Source organism: Lissotriton helveticus, chromosome 1_1, assembly GCF_964261635.1.
Source record: "Lissotriton helveticus chromosome 1_1, aLisHel1.1, whole genome shotgun sequence".
Taxonomy (NCBI): domain Eukaryota; kingdom Metazoa; phylum Chordata; class Amphibia; order Caudata; family Salamandridae; genus Lissotriton; species Lissotriton helveticus.
The window spans coordinates 1,350,654,312-1,350,672,295 of NC_136057.1; the positions used below are offsets into that span (position 1 = coordinate 1,350,654,312).

The window sequence follows — 17,984 nt, forward strand, 5'->3', positions numbered from 1 at the left end:
GCGGATTTTTGAATGCTTTAGTAGGATGAGTCAGGAAGAGACCACAGGTGCGGCAGGTTGCTGAGCCGCAAGGCAGAGTGGTCGCCGCAGTCCGGTTGAAGAAAGAAATACTCCCGGTTCGGCGTTTCAGCCCAGAGTCAGAATAATCACGTCCTCTTTGGTATTAGCGAAAATGCCCAATGTTAGGTTTCCCTTCCTACGAATCGGGAAGAGACCACAGGTGTGGCAGGTTGCTGAGCCGCAAGGCAGAGTGGTCGTCGCAGTCCCGGTTGAAGAAAGAAATGCTCCCGGTTCGGCGTTTCAGCCCAGAGTCAGACTAATCACGTCTTCTTTGGTATTAGCGAAAATGCCCAATGTTAGGTTTCCCTTCCTCGAGCAGCACCCGCGGAGCGGGGGCCGCGAGTCGTCTCTTATCACCACATCAGATCAGCCAAAAGGGCCTCCTTTTAAGACTGCCTAGACAACAACGCACACAACAGCAAAGAGCTCTTCAACATCATGAAGGAACTCTCCAACCCCAGCTCCAACACCAACGACATCCCATCTTCAAAAGACCCGTGCGACTTCCATCGCAAGATCGCAGACATCCACAACACCTTCAACGCCACGACCACCCCGACAACCACTGAGACCACCGGCCCCACGACCACCATCCGCACCAAACCTTTGCCCTCCTGGACCAACATCAACGACGAGGACACCATCAAGATCATGAATACCATCCACTCCGGATCTCCGTCAGACCCATGCCCACACCACATCTTCAACAAAGCCAACACCGCCATCGCACCCCATCTCCTGAAGGCTATCAACCTCTCCCTCGAGACAGCAACCTTCCTGGAGAGCTGGAAGCACGCCGAGATCAACTCCTTACTCAAGAAACCCAAGACAGACCCCAAGGACCTCAAGAACTTCTGGCCCATCTCCCTGCTCCCGTTCCCGGCGAAGGTCATCGAGAAGACCATCAACAAACAACTGACCCGCTACCTCGAGGAGAACAGCATCCTGGACCGATCCCAGTCCGGATTCTGCAGCAACCACAGTACCGAGACTGCCCTCATTGCTGCCACCGATGACATCAGGACCCTGCTAGACAACAGAGAAACCGCAGCCCTCGTCCTCCTGGATGTCTCAGCCGCCTTCGACACGGTCTGCCACCCCACACTACGAACACGCCTCCACGTTGCCGGGATCCAAGAGAAGGACCTGGACTGGACCACCTCCTTCCTCTCCGAAAGAACACAGAGTGTCCGCCTCCCCCCCCTTCTGCACCGAAGCCACCGAGATCATCTGCGGTGAACCCCAGGGCTCATCCCTCAGCCCAACGCTTTTCAACATCTACATGGAACCGCTCGCACAAGTCGCCCGACTGCACAACCTCAACATCATCTCCTACGCCAATGACACCCAGCTGATCCTCACCAAGGACCCCGAAACAGCCAAAACCAACCTCCATGAAGGAATGAAGGCCGTCACCGAATGGATGAGGAACAGCCGACTGAAGCTGAACTCGGACAAGACGGAGTTCCTCATCCTCGGATCCACCCCTTTGGCCTGGAATGACTCCTGGTGGCCGACTGCACTAGGAACAGCTCCAACACCCACTGACCACGCACGCAACCTAAGGGTCATCCTCGACTCCACCCTCTTCATGACTAAGCAGGTCAACGCTGTCTCTTCCTCCTGCTTCAACACCCTCTGCATGCTCCGCAAGATCTACAAGTGGATCCCCATCAAAACAAGAAGAACGGTCACCCAGGCCCTCGTCAGCAGCAGGTTGGACTACAAAAATTCCCTCTACGGAGGAGCCTCGGCCAAACTCCTGAAACGGCTTCAACACATCAGGAACGCCTCTGCACGCCTGATCCTCGACATCCCTCGCCCCAGCCACATCACCCCCCACCTGAGAGACCTGCACTGGCTCCCCGTCAACAAGAGGATAACCTTCAAGCTCCTCATCTACTCACACAAGGCACTCCACAACACCGGACCAGCGTACCTCAACAGCTGACTCAGCTTCTACACCCCCACCCGCCATCTCCCCTCCGCCAACCTTGCCACAGTCCCCACATCCGAAGAGCGACCTCCGGTGGCAGATCGTTCTCCCACCTCGCCGCCAAGACCTGGAACATCCTCCCCATCCACCTACGGCAGACCCCAGACCTGTTGACCTTAGGAAGACTCCTCAACACCTGGCTTTTGGAGCAGTAGCAGCATTCCCCACCCCCCAGCGCCTTGAGACCCGCACGGGTAAGTAGTGCGCTTTACAAATGCTATGATTGATTGATTGATCTCAATCCAGAATCTGTAAGTTCACAAGCGACTCAATGCCATTCTGAAAACCCCTCCACTCCTATTACTGCTCCACCAGACAAGGAGGGCAGTTGCTTGGACGGAACTGGCAAGAAGTTTGCCACCTGTCAGTCATCACTGTTCGTGCAGGCAATTCATGGGCCATCTTATGACAGACAGATGTGTTCTTACATCAGCGCCCTCATCGATCTAGTGCCAGAAAACATACTAAAAAAGAGGCAATATAGATCTGCCAAGAAGGTGAGCGCACATCATCAGAGACCATAGACTGCTCATTGGACATTGCCCCTACTGGCTTTCGGGAGCTAGCGAGAACTGCAAGGGTGAGAAGTCAAGGTTGTCTCAAAGCGACAACTTTCAGGCTAGAGGTGCAATCCAAAATATTGGATATGTTCTACGATGGAGAAAAACATTTGGGACACACATTGATTATGCTTGGTTAGCCATCAAGACAGACCCAGCTAAATCTCTTGGTTCCTTGCCGTTTCGAAAGCTGCCCTTACGAGGATCACATGGACGGGGATTCTCAACATACAGAGGAGGATATCCACGCTTCTAACAATATCAGCCCTTCCAGTCACAATATAGGTCCTCTTACTAACAATAGCCGTATCGCCAACGACCCGTGGTGGCATACAACCACTAAGGGCCTAGAAGGAAACAAACCCCCCAGAGCTGAGACAACGGCCGTAAACAGTGACCATGACCAGGCTCCGGCTATCTCCAACCCTTCAAAAGCTGTGGGTGCGGACATTTCTAACTACCTCCACTAATGGCGACAAATAACATCAGACAGATGGGTATTAGACCTTGTCACCTAAAGTCGTACCCTGGAGTTTGTCGAGAGTCCGCCAATCACGCCACCAAGGGGAGTGCACCCAGTTCTTCTTCACTTACTCGTGAAAGATGCCCTCACCGTGCTTGCCAAAGGAGCAATAGAAAAAGTCCCCCCTCCCCAGAAGGGCATTTTTCCCAATCAAGAAGAAAATGGGAATGGCAACCCATCCTAGATCTCTGAAATTTAAGCAAGTATCTACACAAGCAATCCTTTTGTATTGTCATCCTCTCCGACATCCTGCATCTTCTAAATCAAGGAGACCACATGACCACACCTTGAATTTACAGGAGCATACTTCCTTATCCCCATACATCCCAAACATCGCAAATACCTACACTTCACTGTAGCCGGTCCTCCTTTTTGGTCTCAACTCATCCCCCAGCCCGACTGCATTTTTGTCAAATGCCTAGCCCCTGTGGCAGCCTCCCTCTGAAGGGACAGTCATCAGGTATTCCCCAGCCCAGACGACTGGTTGATAAAAACACTAACAGCATCTCAGGAGTCCAAAGTCACAGAAACTTGCCTTAAGTTGTTTCACAAACTAGGTCTCACTGTAAATTATCAAAAAACGTCAACTACTCCATCCAAGAAGATTATCTTCCTGGGCGCAGCCTTAGATACTGTTCAGTATAAAGCCTTTCTCTCCTGAGATAGACATCGAAGGCTCAAGGAACTGGCTCTCAAACTATCCAGAGAAAGATCCATTTCAGTACATCTGTTCCAGTCGCTACTGGGCATGATGTCTTCAGCGATCAATCTGGTCTCTCTAGCATGCTTGAAAATGAGACCATTACAGGAAGAGCTACAAAAACAGTGGGTTCAAACAAAAGGTTTATTCGAGGGCCTTGTAAAGATCACACCAGATATGATGGACATACTAGCCTGCTTGTCCCAGGCCTTTTATCTGTTAAAGGGCCTCACTTTCTTACTTCAAATACCTGACTTCGTAATAACTGCGTATGCCTCCCTAGAGAGCTTGGGCGGTCATCTGCATGTCCTTAAAATTCAAGGAAAGTGGTTTCTGCTCCAGAAAACCAAGTATATAAATTGCCTGGAGCTCTAGGCCAAAGGATAGCAGGGTCTTGAGTGCTTGTGTGGACAGACAGTACCACCAGCATGCACTACCTGAACAAGCTACGGGCACAAGGCCTCCGATTCTTTCCAAGGAAGCTCGAGACATTTGTAGCTAGCTCACAGCTTTTAAAGATAACTCTGCGGGCTGAGCACCTTCCTGGAACAAGAAATCTCATAGCATGCACAATCGGCAGAGCCAAGGACAGCTGCCATAGTGGGACCTAGATCAATCAGTTAGACAGGATGTTTTCTATCTTTCATAGATTCACAAGTGACCCCCCTTCTCCCTCGAGAGGCTCCTCTTATAGCTTGGCATTTATTTGCTACTTGTGCTTTGAAAATCTGAGGGATTCAGCCTCTCTTGTGAGTATTCTAGAGGGTGCTATCGCCAGATTGGCTGAAGGTTGGTTCTTTTTAGGTCGAGCCTAGTGCAGCGCTAGTAGATGACCTTAAGGAATCGGTCAGCTCTTTTCCACCTTGCGGGAGCGAGCAGCGGCTCACACGGGCCATCTGTTTTCAAATAGCGTGGTCGCAAATGCTTGTTTACATTTCCCTGATCGCGGTCACTTTCTAGCCGGCTCTGGCGTTTGGAATTCTATGTAAGGGTTTGAAGGCTCTATTTGTGCACCATGAAACAAGCATAAGAGAATGGCTTTCGTCGTTTGCTTGGAAGGGGTCAGTGACCTGAACGGCAACACTGAAGCAGACATTTCCTGCTCATCCGAAGATATTTCTGCAGGTCGGTCATAATATGCCCTTCTGATTTCCCCTCCCTCCCTGTTTCTGGAACTGTACGCTTCTGCCTGTTTAGCAGAAATAATAAGAGACAATCACTTTATTCCTGCAGAGTTGCTCTTCCCGTGATTCATGCTGCCTTTCATGACAGTCTCTTCAATTGGAAGAATACGTTTGATTTACCGCAGGTTTGTGTTTGTAAGGTACAGGTCCTGGAAACTGTTATTTTCATAGCTTTTTTTTGCACGCCAGCCAAACTGGCCTGATTGAAACACCCCCTTCTTAATCTTGTAATCAGTCCCCCCAAAACACGGGTGAAGCTGTTAATTGTGTTGCTTATTGATTTTTCAGAAGCAATTTGCAGTTGTAGGACAAGCTGGGCGAGCTCACATCGACCGTTAGGATTGTTGATAGAAAGTACGATTCTGTCAGCGTTCTATCTCAGGTGTGTTCTTTTGGGAATGCATGCTTCTTCCATTAGGCAGGCAAAATCCTTAGGGTCTTGGATTCAGTCTGGAGTTACATCCATAACTTAACTTACAGCGATCTATAGTATAATGCGATTTAAAAACAAATGAAGTACACTTTAATTTAAAGCGGCCAACGGACTGTCAACGCGCTATGTAAGTAACTCTTTTAAAGCAAGAGGCGTAACGCAGGGCCATACAGCCCACGTGCCACAGAGGGTCCCCCAAACTCTTCAGGGGACCCCCACACTTCTAATGGCCTCCACTCATCCCAAGGCCAATGAATATCTGAGAACTATGGGAGATTCATGCTCCACCTCGCATCATATTTTGTAAGGGGGGGGTGTTTTGCATTACTCCACTGTGTGAACCGTAGCCAGTTTACTCTTATACGGAGTTCTGTTTACATGCAAAACATCCAGGTGTTCTCTAAACTTCTCAAATGCCCAAACTTGGTAGATCTATATAACAATTCATTTTCCTTTGATGCTCTCTCTCTCTTTAGTTTAGCCACTCGTACGATCTGTGTCTCTCAGCTTCTGTTATCACCATGATACTTTTCCACTGAACGTCCTGCCACATAATTCCACTACAAGCAAAAACGCATAAGTATGTCAATAGCAGGTTTGCAGTCATGTATGAGCAGGGCCGCTGGAATTAGGCGGCAGGAGAGGGACAAAATATGCGGCAATGTTGAGTAAATTATTTGGAAAAGAAAAGTCAAATTATGCAGCATAATTTGGCATATCTTTTAATAGTATTAATTAGTTCGTCTTTTTTAGGTCGAGCCTATAGCAGTACGCATGCGCTGCTCTGGCGAGACTTAAGGTAAGGGGCTTAATTCAAAACATATGGCTTGGTGCTCGCTCTCACGCGCGTGCCACTCGCGGGATGTTCCGTCGTCATGGCTCATTAACCGCATCGCTCGCGGGCACCCTTACAGCGTGTGCTCATGGGCCGCGCGCCGCTGCTCCCGCTAGTTTATTTTTTGTAGCCAATGATGTTGTTATTCGAGCTAATTTTTCAGCGCGAGGGATTTCCTGCAGGCTTTGTTTTCTGAACTCCACAAACAGCCTGAAGTTCGTTAGAAGGTCTGCTGCAGAATACATGATTAGTGCTCGAGTTTGCAACCAGGTGATTTACTGGCTAAGACTTCACACGCAAACCTTTACAACCTGAAAAATGCCAGCCACTTTCCGCGTGAGCCCGCCACCCCCCCTCTTCATTTCCGACAGATGTCCCCTGTGCTCGCGCTGCTGCAAGGCTTTGACTTGATGACATCATCACACAGTCTAGCGAGAAATCCACTCTGTCGAGAGCCAGAGCCGTGGCAGCCGCACAGGGAGCTTTGTAAACAAAGATTACAAAATCAATACATTTTAATGATACTTTTAAAAGAGATGCGTCATCTGTACGGTAGCAGTTGGCCCAAAAATGCTTCCCAGAAGCGTATTCAGTAGATGTTCTTTCTTACTGTTTTTGGCAAAGCAAAATGAAATGTATTTCGGAACGTTTTAACAATGTTTTTTCAATATCTGGATTTTAATAGTACATTCCAATACATTATTTGAAAAATATTTCTGTTTGTCATTGTATGAGATCGCTTTGCCTAAATGGAGTATGATGTTCGCTTGTACATAACTGAATATTTAATATGAAGTAATCAAAAAAGTGTGAGTTGGAATGCTTGAATTAATCTCCGTCACTGATAATTATTTAGGGCTGCAGCCAGGGCCTTTGATTTCAGTAGCGGCTTCTCCGCTACGGTGGAGGAGCGTCGCCTCACTGACTTCAATAGGACCAAGCATTAGCAGAGCCAACAGGTCTCGCCTTTGGGACCTTATAAGTGTTTAGCCATGCAACACTTGATGTTGTTGCACCAAGGATATTGTGCTGGATAACTAAACACTTATAAGGTCCCAAAGGCGAGACCTATTGGCTATGCCAATGCTTGTTAAACTTGGTAACACTGAATGGACATTGGTTGCACCTCACTAGTACCAGTTTAACACCCAAATATAGCAATAAAAAGCAAACAGGTGACCAGTACAGCTTTGCTATAGCTCTTCAATCCCTGGGGGTACAGTACCCAGGATAATGTGATGCATGGCTAAACACTTATAAGATCCAAAAGGCGAGACCTATTGACTATGCCAGTGCTTGTTTTAAAAGGGCATAGGCTATTAAAGTGATTGTTCATTGCCACTATAGCCTATGATAATGCTGCATATTGCTTTATTATGGTACAATGGGACTCCCATTTCAATAGGGAATGATTCAAGCATGTTAATCCAGGAACAATACCAAAACTGGAGAACTACAGTTACAGGTAAGTAACTAATTTTCTACTGCAGCATTCCCATATCAGTCATTGCAGGAATCTTCTGTTAAAGTCAGGTTGCAATGCATATTAATTTTTAACTCTCCTCTACAGGCTCAATCTGAAGCTCAATGAAGATTTGGCACTAAGTGTGGGCGTTTACAATCTAGTGCAGAAGGCCATAAAGCCAGCGCCAGTGAAACTCTACCGCGAGACCAACGAGCCAGTAAAAACGAAGACTCGGACCTTCAGCCGTGAGACCGGGAGCCTGCTGTTACCCAGTGACACCAAGAAGGCCCAGGTGAGCTCATTGCTGGCCCCTACAACTGTGGTTTGTCGGCTGGTACTAATTGTATTAATCCTTTACTGTTACTGGGAGATATCATGGCACTGTCCAGACATCCTACTCCAGCCTCAAAGTTAAAGGTAGTATAAACAGAAAAGGAAGATTGTGGTGCTAATATATATCATTTTGGAAGGACCCCTTACAGTGTGTTACATCCAGTTCTGGAGGCCAAATCTAGATTATTATCCATGTGTCATACGTTTCTTGAAGGTAGGTTTCCATGCTTGTTCAAGCCCTTAAATGAGAGTTACTTTCTTTTACTTTGGTCAAGCCAAGAACTGCCTATTTTCTCATCCACCTAAATACAGGCAACTAGGAAATAACTCAGTAGCGTATTCTAATTAGTGTAGTTAAGCAGCAGAGCGTGGCCAGCTTGGCATCCTCCTGCAGTTTTCATATGCTAGACACTAACCTCTTACTCCTGGATTTCAGGGCACCTTGCATACCTCAAGCTATGTCGTTTTATAAATCGACCTCTTGTAGTCTACCCCAGCTGCCCCTTCTTAGAAAAGGATCTGTGATCCTAATTGCACTGGTTTTCAAAATGCTAAGGATTTCTTCAGCTGTCATCGGGATAAGTTTGCATTTCTGTTACAGATTTTTTATTTGATCTGCCCAAGGCTGAGTTGTGCACTGTTGAAACACTCCTTGTACGAAAACTGCTACAAAAGATGTGTGGCTAAGTGTACAACAGCTTGACATGACATGAGGGGTGAGAGCTTTAAAAAGATAGTGTGCTGCTTTAGCATTACAGCATGCACAAAGCTAGCAAAGCACAATAGCCATCAGAGTAGAGGGACTGAGGGATTGTGTCAATTTCAATCTAGGCTGAGTTGAGATTTTGCATATTGGATCGTTAGTAGACTTATGCACCTAAATGTGTTGGGGCCGGTTCCACTCTCTACCACAGTGATGACAAACCTTTGCAGTAATCTAGGTGCTTGTGTGTTAATAGTGCTGAAGCAATGTAAACTGTTGTGAAGAGTCAAGGTTAGCCTTCATTTTGAGTTGACATTAAAGGAGAAAATACCCAGGAAAGAAAGGGAATATGGAGGGGCACATGTCGCTTTTAATTCCATTGTCAGCTCGGTAAACTTATTTTGGAAGCCCTGTGCGCAAGGTGGAGGCAAGGTCCAACTCCATTGATTAGACTGTGCCTAAAGTAGGGTTATGAAACGAAAGAGGCTGTGGAAAACCCCATCCTACGTGGAGCACAGCTGAGGACAAGATTGTCTTCAAACACTTACATCAACAATCGTGTGTACAAATATACTGTATTCAGGAGATTTAATCAGTATTATTCTCATCAGTAAAAATAAAGAATTTATACAGTTGGTTTTGGCAAAAACAGTTCGTTTTAACACGAGCAAAACATTCTCTACAAAAAAATGGGAATGTGCTTTTTCAAAGTATTGACACAAAAAGAATTACTTTAACTGCATGTTTGCAAAATCATTGGCATAAAAAAGAGCATTCCCATGGGCGTGGCTTCGCGGGCGAAGATGGTGGACGCAGCTTGCTAGAGCTCCCACCAGCCCGATCCTGATCCGACGACTTATCCTGGCCCGCGGACCCGCACTGTAGCCCACAATTGCTGCTGTGGCGGCGAGCGGCGGGGGGGGACGCCTTCCGGTGCGACGATTTGCGCTCCCGGACCCTCGGCGGCGGAGCTGGCGGCTGTGGCGGCCTGAGGCCTAGTCCCGGCGTGAGCAGCCGGGGCCTCGATTTTGGCGGCCCCCGGTCGGGGACATCCGGAGCTGGCCGGCCGCTACGGCTGTTGGGCCCCTGCCTTGGGGCTTTGATCGGAAGCGGAGAGGAGAGTGGGGACTTGGCCGGGCCCTCAACCACAGGTGTGGCTGCTGGCGCTAAGGAGGCTCTAGAGGCGGACTGCGGCCTACATCGCGATCCGGAGACCGGGGCCTCGAGTTTGGAGGTCCCCGGCAGCATACAGTGGTGAGCGGAGGAGGCCTGCGCAGTGAAGCGGAGGGGCTGACGGCGCTGTGGCCCACCGGGGCGAGATCCTGCATGGCTTGGTGCTCCTTGATCTGGGGTGTGCCCGTGAGCAGTGGCGGCGGAGGTGGGACGTGCACAGCGAGTGTCCCCGGGGCCCCCATGTAGGCGGCTGAGTGGCGGTGGAGCTGCTGTTGTGCTGGTACTCGCCCGGATTCTTGGCCAGTGGACTCCCTGATTCGAGTGTGCCCGTGAGCAGTGGCGGCAGTGGCGAGAAGTAAACAGTGAGTGTCCCCGGGGTCCCCGTGTGTGCTGCCGAGTGGATGTGAAGCTGCTGGTGTGCCAGTCGCCCCGAGACTCTGGGCGGTGGTGAGGGGGTGCCGACGATCCGCTGGCAGCTGAGGAGGCCTGGACTTGTGCCGCACGGACGGGGAGGCATAGCTGGACTGGAGCCGCATTATACCCCCCACCATACGGCCGGGCTTGCCTGGAGGCCAGAGGCGTCCCTGATCATTAGTAGACGACTGCGTGTTGGACTTGTGGGCCTTGGGGCAGTGGAGCCCATAGGGTGGAGTGGCCCTAGTTGATCCTGGTGGCGCAGTAGGCCCTCCCTGAGACATTTCGCACCTAGACTGTTGGGAGCTGCCCCCCATACATTCCCGACATGACCAGAGGTGGAGGGGCAGTGGGTCCGCCAAACAGGGGCCCAATGACAAATTCACCGGGCCGAGTGGGGGGCCCGGAGCGTCTGGCGGTGGCCAGGGCGCGGGGCCGGACAACGCGGCGCTTTTGGCGGCGATCACCCAATCCAGGGATATGCTGGACGCCAAGATAGGAGCGGTGGGAGCTGATGTGACTCTGCTTCGTCAAGATCTTCGCAATGCGGTGACTCGCATCACGGAGGCCGAGTCCAGAATCTCGTGCGTGGAGGACGACGTAGGAACCCTAAAGCAAAAAGTGGCAGCGATGGAGAACATTCAAAGAGGCCTGGCGCTCCGGGTGGAAGACGCCGAAGGGCGGGCGCGCAGAAATAACCTTCGCTTTGTGGGCTTTCCGGAGGGTTGCGAGAAGGGGAACATGGAACACTTCTTAACCCAGTGGCTGGAGAGCTGGCTCCCCCCGGATGTTTTGTCGCGATGTTTTGTGATAGAACGGGCACACAGGGCTCTAACACAGAAGCCGCCTGCTGGGGAGCGGCCCCGGCCAGTGATTGCTAGGATCCTGAACTTTCATGATAAAGACACCATCCTGCGGGAGGCGAGGGCCAAGGATCCGCTCACGTTCGAGAACCAGAAGATCATGATCTTTCCGGACTATACAAAAATGGTACAGCAGCAGCGCCATTCCTTCATTGCGGCCAAGGCAAAACTGAGAGGCCTGAAGCTCCAGTATTCCTTACTCTATCCGGCCCGCCTGCGGGTGGTGTTTCAGTCACGGACCCACTTCTTTGATACCCCAGAGGAGGTCTTCAGATGGACCGACGAGACGGTGAGTGTCCGGCCACACGCCCAGCCGGGCTTGAACCCGGGTTCGTCGAGGGGCTCGTCGCAGGAGCGAGGCGACCAAGCTGTCCGAAGCAAGCGGCACAGGAGATCTAGGTCGCGGAAACGCTCCTCCTCTCGCAGTGAAGCACGGGATGGGCCGACTGCCGACTCTGACCACTCCGGAAAGGAACATTGACGGACGCTGAGGTGTGAGATTATCTGCTGGAATCTTGGGCCCCTGCCGGGGGTGCTCGGAGGGCTGCCCTCCGCTAATCGAACAGCCGAAGTCTGAGTACATGATGACTGTTTGCATGGCCTCTCCATGACTGTTTGGGGCTGCGGGGTGGGGTTCCGGGAGCCTTTTTGCGGGGGCTTCTTGTCTCCTACGTGGGAGGGTGTTGGAGGGGGGGGGTTTCTTCCTAGCTGAGTGGGTAGTTGGGATCCATTGGTATGGTTGGCCTTGGGCGCTCTGTTTTGGGCCCGATGTTACCCATGCCGCGACAGGTACTTCAGTGTTCTATGAGGTATGGGGGGGGGGGCGGGGGGGAGGGGGATGTGGGGTTGAGGGGGGTGTTCTGGGGGAGGGTGGGTGAGAGGGGAGGGGGGGTTGGTGGGGGTTGTACGTGATTTCTACTGCTTCAATTCTGATTGTGTGGTCTGCCCGGGCCTGTTACTGGTTGCTCTGGTTTGATGTTCCCTGGGATTATGGCTGATGCATCACCTTCGGGACCCCGTAGGGCGTCCATGCATATATTGAGTTGGAATGTCAGAGGGATGCTGGATAAAATCAAGCGGGGGCGATTCTACGTTGGGACAAGAGGGAAGCTGCAGACGTTCTATTGCTACAGGAGACTGATATGATGGGGACAAAAGTGCTTAGCCTACAACGCTTTGGCTACCACCAGGTCTATCACGTTGTTTACCAGGGGCTCTAGGGGAGTCGCCATATTGGTCCACCGCAGGCTGGCTTATGTGCATGAGAGTTAGTGGCTTGACCCGCAAGGTCGGTTCGTCTTTGTGAAGGGGATGGTGGGTTCAGAATCTGTTGTGTTTGGGAGTATCTATGCGCCTCCCCCATTGCAGTGGTCCCTGGCTGAGAGGCTGTTTGAGGTGTGGACGGATATCCCGGAGTCCCTGGCTGTGCTAGGGGGTGATTGGAATGATGTTATGGATGTGAGTATGGACCGTCGGAGGCTGCAGGAGACTCAGACTATGATTGCCCCCACCCGGCTGAGTGCAATGGTGGACGGGTTGGGTTGGATTGATGTATGGCGACACTTGCATGCTAGGGTTCGTGAGTATACCTACGTCTCAGCTGTGCATGGCTCCTTCTCGCGCCTGGATTATATATTTGTGCCCGGTGCGTTCTTGAGCAGAGTGCGTGGGGCGGACATTTTGCCCAGGGGGCTATCTGACCATTCCCCAGTGGCTGTGGATGTTGAGCTGTGCAGAAAGAGACAACCCTTTCGGTGGCGGATGTCTTCATGGCATCTCCAGCAGGCTGACTATGTGCATCATCTGCGGGGGGCGATCGCCCATTATTGGCAAGAAAACCTGGGGGCGTACGCGGACGTATCGGTGGTATGGGAAGCCATGAAGCCCACTTTGCGGGTAATTGACATCGCGTGGTGTGCGACGGCCCGTCGACGACGTAAGGAAGCCATAGTTGCTGCCGCGGCACGGGTGGAGGTTCTTGAGAGGCGGTGTCAAGGGGGGGGGAGATGATGTGGCGGTGCGGCTACTCTTGCAGGCACAGCAGTCCTACGCGTCCGTGTTGATGGATGAGGCCCGGCAGGCGTGGCTGGCCACGCGAAGTAGGGTTTACCAATGGGGAGACAAGTCCTGCACTATGCTCCATAGGCTGTGCCAGCGTACCTTGCAGCCACTGACGCTGCCGGGACTCACGGATGCTGCCGGGGTCACTTTAACGGATCCAGTGGAGCTGGCGGCTAGCTTTGCTCGATATTACGCGGGGCAATACGCACCGCGGGACTGTCTGCCGGCTGCTGAAGTCGATAAATTTATTGCTGACTTGCCCCCGAAAACCGTCCCTGATGATACGCGAGCGGCACTGGACCTCCCTCTTACAGCGGAGGAATTGGGTGATGCGCTAGGTCAGCTCAATCCCGGGAAAGCTCTTGGGCCGAGTGGCTTCCCGTGCGAGTTCTATAAGAAATTCCCCCTCCAATTGGGGTCCCACTACAGAGCTGTGCTGGAGGCGGCGCGGGAGCTGGGGAGGTTGCCAGCTGACTGGCGCCACGCTGAAGTGGTGGTGTTTCAAAAGCCGGGTAGGCCGCCGGTTCGCCATGACTCCTACTGCCCTATCTCCTTGCTTAACGTCGAATCTAAGCTGCTGGCTAAGGCACTGGCGAACCGTCTTCTCCCTTATGTGGCGGATCTGGTCCATCCGGATCAGGCGGGCTTTATGCCACACAAGGCAACGCGACACACTATTCGTCGGGCACAGACGGCAGTGGACCGTATGGGGGCCACGGGAGAGAGGGTGGCCCTACTACTGGCAGACATTGACAGGGCGTTTGACTCGGTAAGCTGGACCTACCTGTTTGCGCTCCTGCCCCATCTTAACCTGGGCCCGGTTTTTATTTCCTATCTCAAGCTGCTATACACCGACATCACGGCGTCGTGCGAGTCTCCGGGGCGGTCTCCGAGAAGTTCCCAATCGATCGGGGGACCCGTCAGGGTTGCCCGCTATCCCCGTACCTATTTGCGCTGGCTATGGAGCTTTTGGCCTCCTGGGTGCGAATTGACGCACAGCTGCGCGGCTTTCAGTGGGACCGGGGACTCACGGACAGGATCGCACTTTACGCGGACGATGTCCTCTTTTTCCTCACAGACTTGGATAGATCGGGCCCTCGGGTGTTGGAGATTATGCGTGTATTTGGTGAGGTTTCGGGTCTTTACCTTAACCCTCGTAAGTCCACCCTATGGGTGTTGGGAGACGGAGCGTATGCGGGCTCTTGGACATCGACCTTGCAGGTAGCAGACGGAGGCTTGCTGTATCTTGGCGTGTTCCTGTCTGAATCTATGGCGATCTCTTGGGAGCGCAACATTCTGCCGGTGTGGGACAAGGTCCAGTCGGACATAAAAACGTGGTCCCGCATGCCCCATACCATTTATGGCAGGTCTGCGATCTTTAAAATGGTTGCACTCCCGCGCCTCCTGTATCAGCTGCAGAATCATCCGCACCTGGTCGCACCCCAGATGTTTCGGCAAGTTAATTCGGTGCTGGGACGCTTTTTGTGGGCGGGAGGCGCGGCCAGGGTAGCACTGCGTACCTGCTTTCTGTCCAGCTACTGTGGTGGCCTCGCTACGTCGGATGTGCTGTCATACTACCTGGCCTCCCACTTGTTGGTGTTGAATGACTGGTGGTACGGAGATAAGGAGGATCCGGCTTATGCATTGGAGCGCTCCTTGATGGGAACTAACACCCTGCATACGCTCTTGTACTCGGCCGCACTGAAGAGGCAGCTGCCCCATGCCACGCAAGTGGTCTTTGTGGTATGGCGACAGGCGCTGCGTCGCATGGGTTGGTGGGGCAGATTGACGGCGGAGACCCCTCTGTGGCGTAATGGGCGGCTCCCCGCGTTGGCCGCGCTGGCAGGGTTTGGCGGATGGGATTCTATAGGGATCTCTTCGCTGGGAAACGTTGTGTCCGGAGTAGCCCTCAAATCGTTTCAGGAGCTGAGGGACGAGTTTCATATGCCCAATACCCAATTTTTCAGATATTTGCAGTTACGCCACGCGCTTGAGGACAGCCTAGTGGGCCTGGAATCGCTACCGGAGTTCAGCCCCCTGAAGGCGAAAGTCTTTATGGGGGATCTTGGAGACAAGAAGGTCTCACGCATTTACCAAACCCTTGTCACTCACTGTTCCTCTACTCTATGCACACTGAAGGAAGCCTGGGAAGGGGATGTGGGCTCCCTGGATGAGGATGACTGGAGGGAAGCCTTGGAGTCCCCGCGAGGGACTGCTGTCGCGGTGCGTCTCAGGCTGGTCCAATTTAAATATTTGCATAGGGCCTATTACACGAGGGAGCGATTGTGGAAGGCAGGCTTGATTGGATCCCCGGAGTGCTGGCGGTGCGGAGCTGAGATAGGTACCCTGTTGCATACTGTATGGTCGTGTGTGGGCCTGACCAGATTCTGGAGGGGGGTATGGAGCTGCCTTTCGGAGGTGCTGGGATGGGATCTTCCCCGTACCCCTAGACTGGGCCTGCTACATGTACTGGAGGGCGTGGGGGGAAATACCTACAAGCGCCACCTTTTATTGTTAGGTCTTATAGTGGTGAAACGGGACTTGGCACAAGCATGGAAGAGGGATCGTGCCCCCCCGTTGAATGCGTGGAAAGCAGGGATGGACTACTTTATGGGGCTAGAGCGCCCTGTGTTTGAGGCCAGAGGATGCCCCCGGAAACATTACAAAATTTGGAAGCGTTGGGCGGAGTATCGGGGTCTGACCCTGGTGCCTCCAGTGGACCCTGAGGATGGCCTAGATGTGGACAATGGAGTATAGGCCCGTGGGACCACGAGCTACCTGGCTGGACACTAACTTTCTTGGAGGTTTATTGAGATCACGTGCGCAGGGTTAGGGAGGGATAAGGGGTGGGTAGGCGGGTCATGGGGTGGACGTGGGAGGTGGGAGGGGGTTGTATGGGGTTGTTTCTTTGATTAGGGTTTCGGTACTACTCCTACCCATGTTGACATTTGGCAGGCCCTCGTGACTGTGGAGAACTGCGTATATGCTTTACCTGATCAATCAAAAATAAAAATTTTGCTGTGGGAAAAAAAAAAGAGCATTCCCAATGCATTTCGAGTTCTTTCAGAACCCTTCTTCAGGGGATAAATTCCATCATATAATAGCTGTGTCAAGTCTTGTAAGTCCTCCGTCGGAATCTACAACACAATAAATATAAACTCATCACACGACGTATATTAAACCATTCGAGTCAAATATAAATGAATACATAAAAGTGACTAGGATTTGCACTCAAAGTGAAAACATTCCGAGAACAGAAAGATGTGCAAGTGGTAAGCAGAATGTCTTGAAAAACACGAGAGAGCGCATGCTCAGTGACCCAAAGAACTGGAACATTAAGTGCAACAATTCTTAAAATAGTGTCTCAGTGAATTCCCTTCCAAACCTCGTGACAACTGAAACATAAAATATCCTAAACCAACTCTTACCCTTCATAATAAGCAAAGGACTGTGTATCGCTGAAAGGCAGATGTCATTATGTTATTCAAACGAGGCCATCCAAGATATCATGTAAACAATGGAATATATCGTTAGAGCCAGTCTTACCCAAGATTACAAATGAGGCGAAAAAACTCAACGCTCCCGTTGCACAGGTCTTTACGAAAAAATCCACAAGTCTCTGTAAAGTATGACACAATGAAATCAACACCCAGAAATCCTATGATTGAAAAAACAACCGAAAACCGTTATGCATTCTCTTACCTAGCTACACGGCCGGCAAAAACAGTGCCCCGATGACTTCTGTATCCTGAAAGGATTCTATCTGGTAAAAACGCGAAAGGAATGATTAGAGTAATACAATATGGGGCAAATTCAAGGCCTGAAACATAAACATACGACCTCGTGTTACTCACCAAAAAAAGGAGAAAAGCGAGCTTACAGAGTCTATTGCCGAAGTTATAGCAAACACCAGTTTGACAGCCTGCGTTACAATATCGGTCAGTAACGTTAACATTTCTTTTGTGGGATCCTTTTCCAATAGAATGTATGTTTCCAAGTCTTGTACATGCAGGTCAACCTGAGAATTGTAGTAGTCAGTATTAAGAATCACTAGAGCTCCACCCTTGTCAGCAGGTTGAAAAGTCATAGATGTATCTTGTCGTAGTGCATTGAGAATACGAAGTTCCTTGTGTGTTAGATTTAAACGTGAAGGTTTGTTGTATGCCATTTCCTTCAGATCTTTTTTTAACCAAAAGTATCGAGGGATTTATGTGTGACAGGTGACATGAATTTACTCTTTGGACGAAAAGGTTTAGTTTCTAAAGCGGATTCCTCCGACGGTGGCAAAGTTGAAAAAACCACCTGAGACGTAATTTGTGCATAAATTTGAATAAAGATACTTCAGTTTCCAATTCATTAGAGGTGTTTGTAGGGACAAAAGAAATACCTTTATTTAGAATCCGCAACTCTTCCTTACTCAAAATTCTGTTAGAAATATTCATTACGAGTGATTCTACTTCTTGAGGTTCCTCTGGGGTCTGCCTGTTTCTGGTGCTTTTTTGCCTTTTCCCCTACGGGTGCAGGTTCTGCAGTTATTTGGGTTTTGTCCTGTGGTGATTTTGAAGTGTGGCCCTCCGCTAAAAAAGGCTGCTGTGTACCTGATGTTGCCATTTCCTGTGATTGAGCAGTGCTTTGTTGTTGTACCACTGTGGCTTTAGGACGTTGAACTGTCAAATCTTGA

The 17,984-nt window shown here is 50.9% G+C and overlaps 1 protein-coding gene across 8 annotated transcripts in view; it reads left to right on the forward strand.

Moving 5' to 3' along the window:
- XRCC6 (X-ray repair cross complementing 6) overlaps window positions 1–17,984 on the forward strand; it is a 227,184-nt gene that overhangs the window by 179,300 nt on the left and 29,900 nt on the right. For all 8 annotated transcript variants that reach the window (XM_078683226.1, XM_078683253.1, XM_078683262.1 and 5 more), the window contains one exon: window positions 7,862–8,048. In XM_078683226.1, coding sequence (XP_078539352.1) covers window positions 7,862–8,048 — 187 coding nt within the window. The remainder of the gene's footprint in view (window positions 1–7,861; window positions 8,049–17,984) is intronic.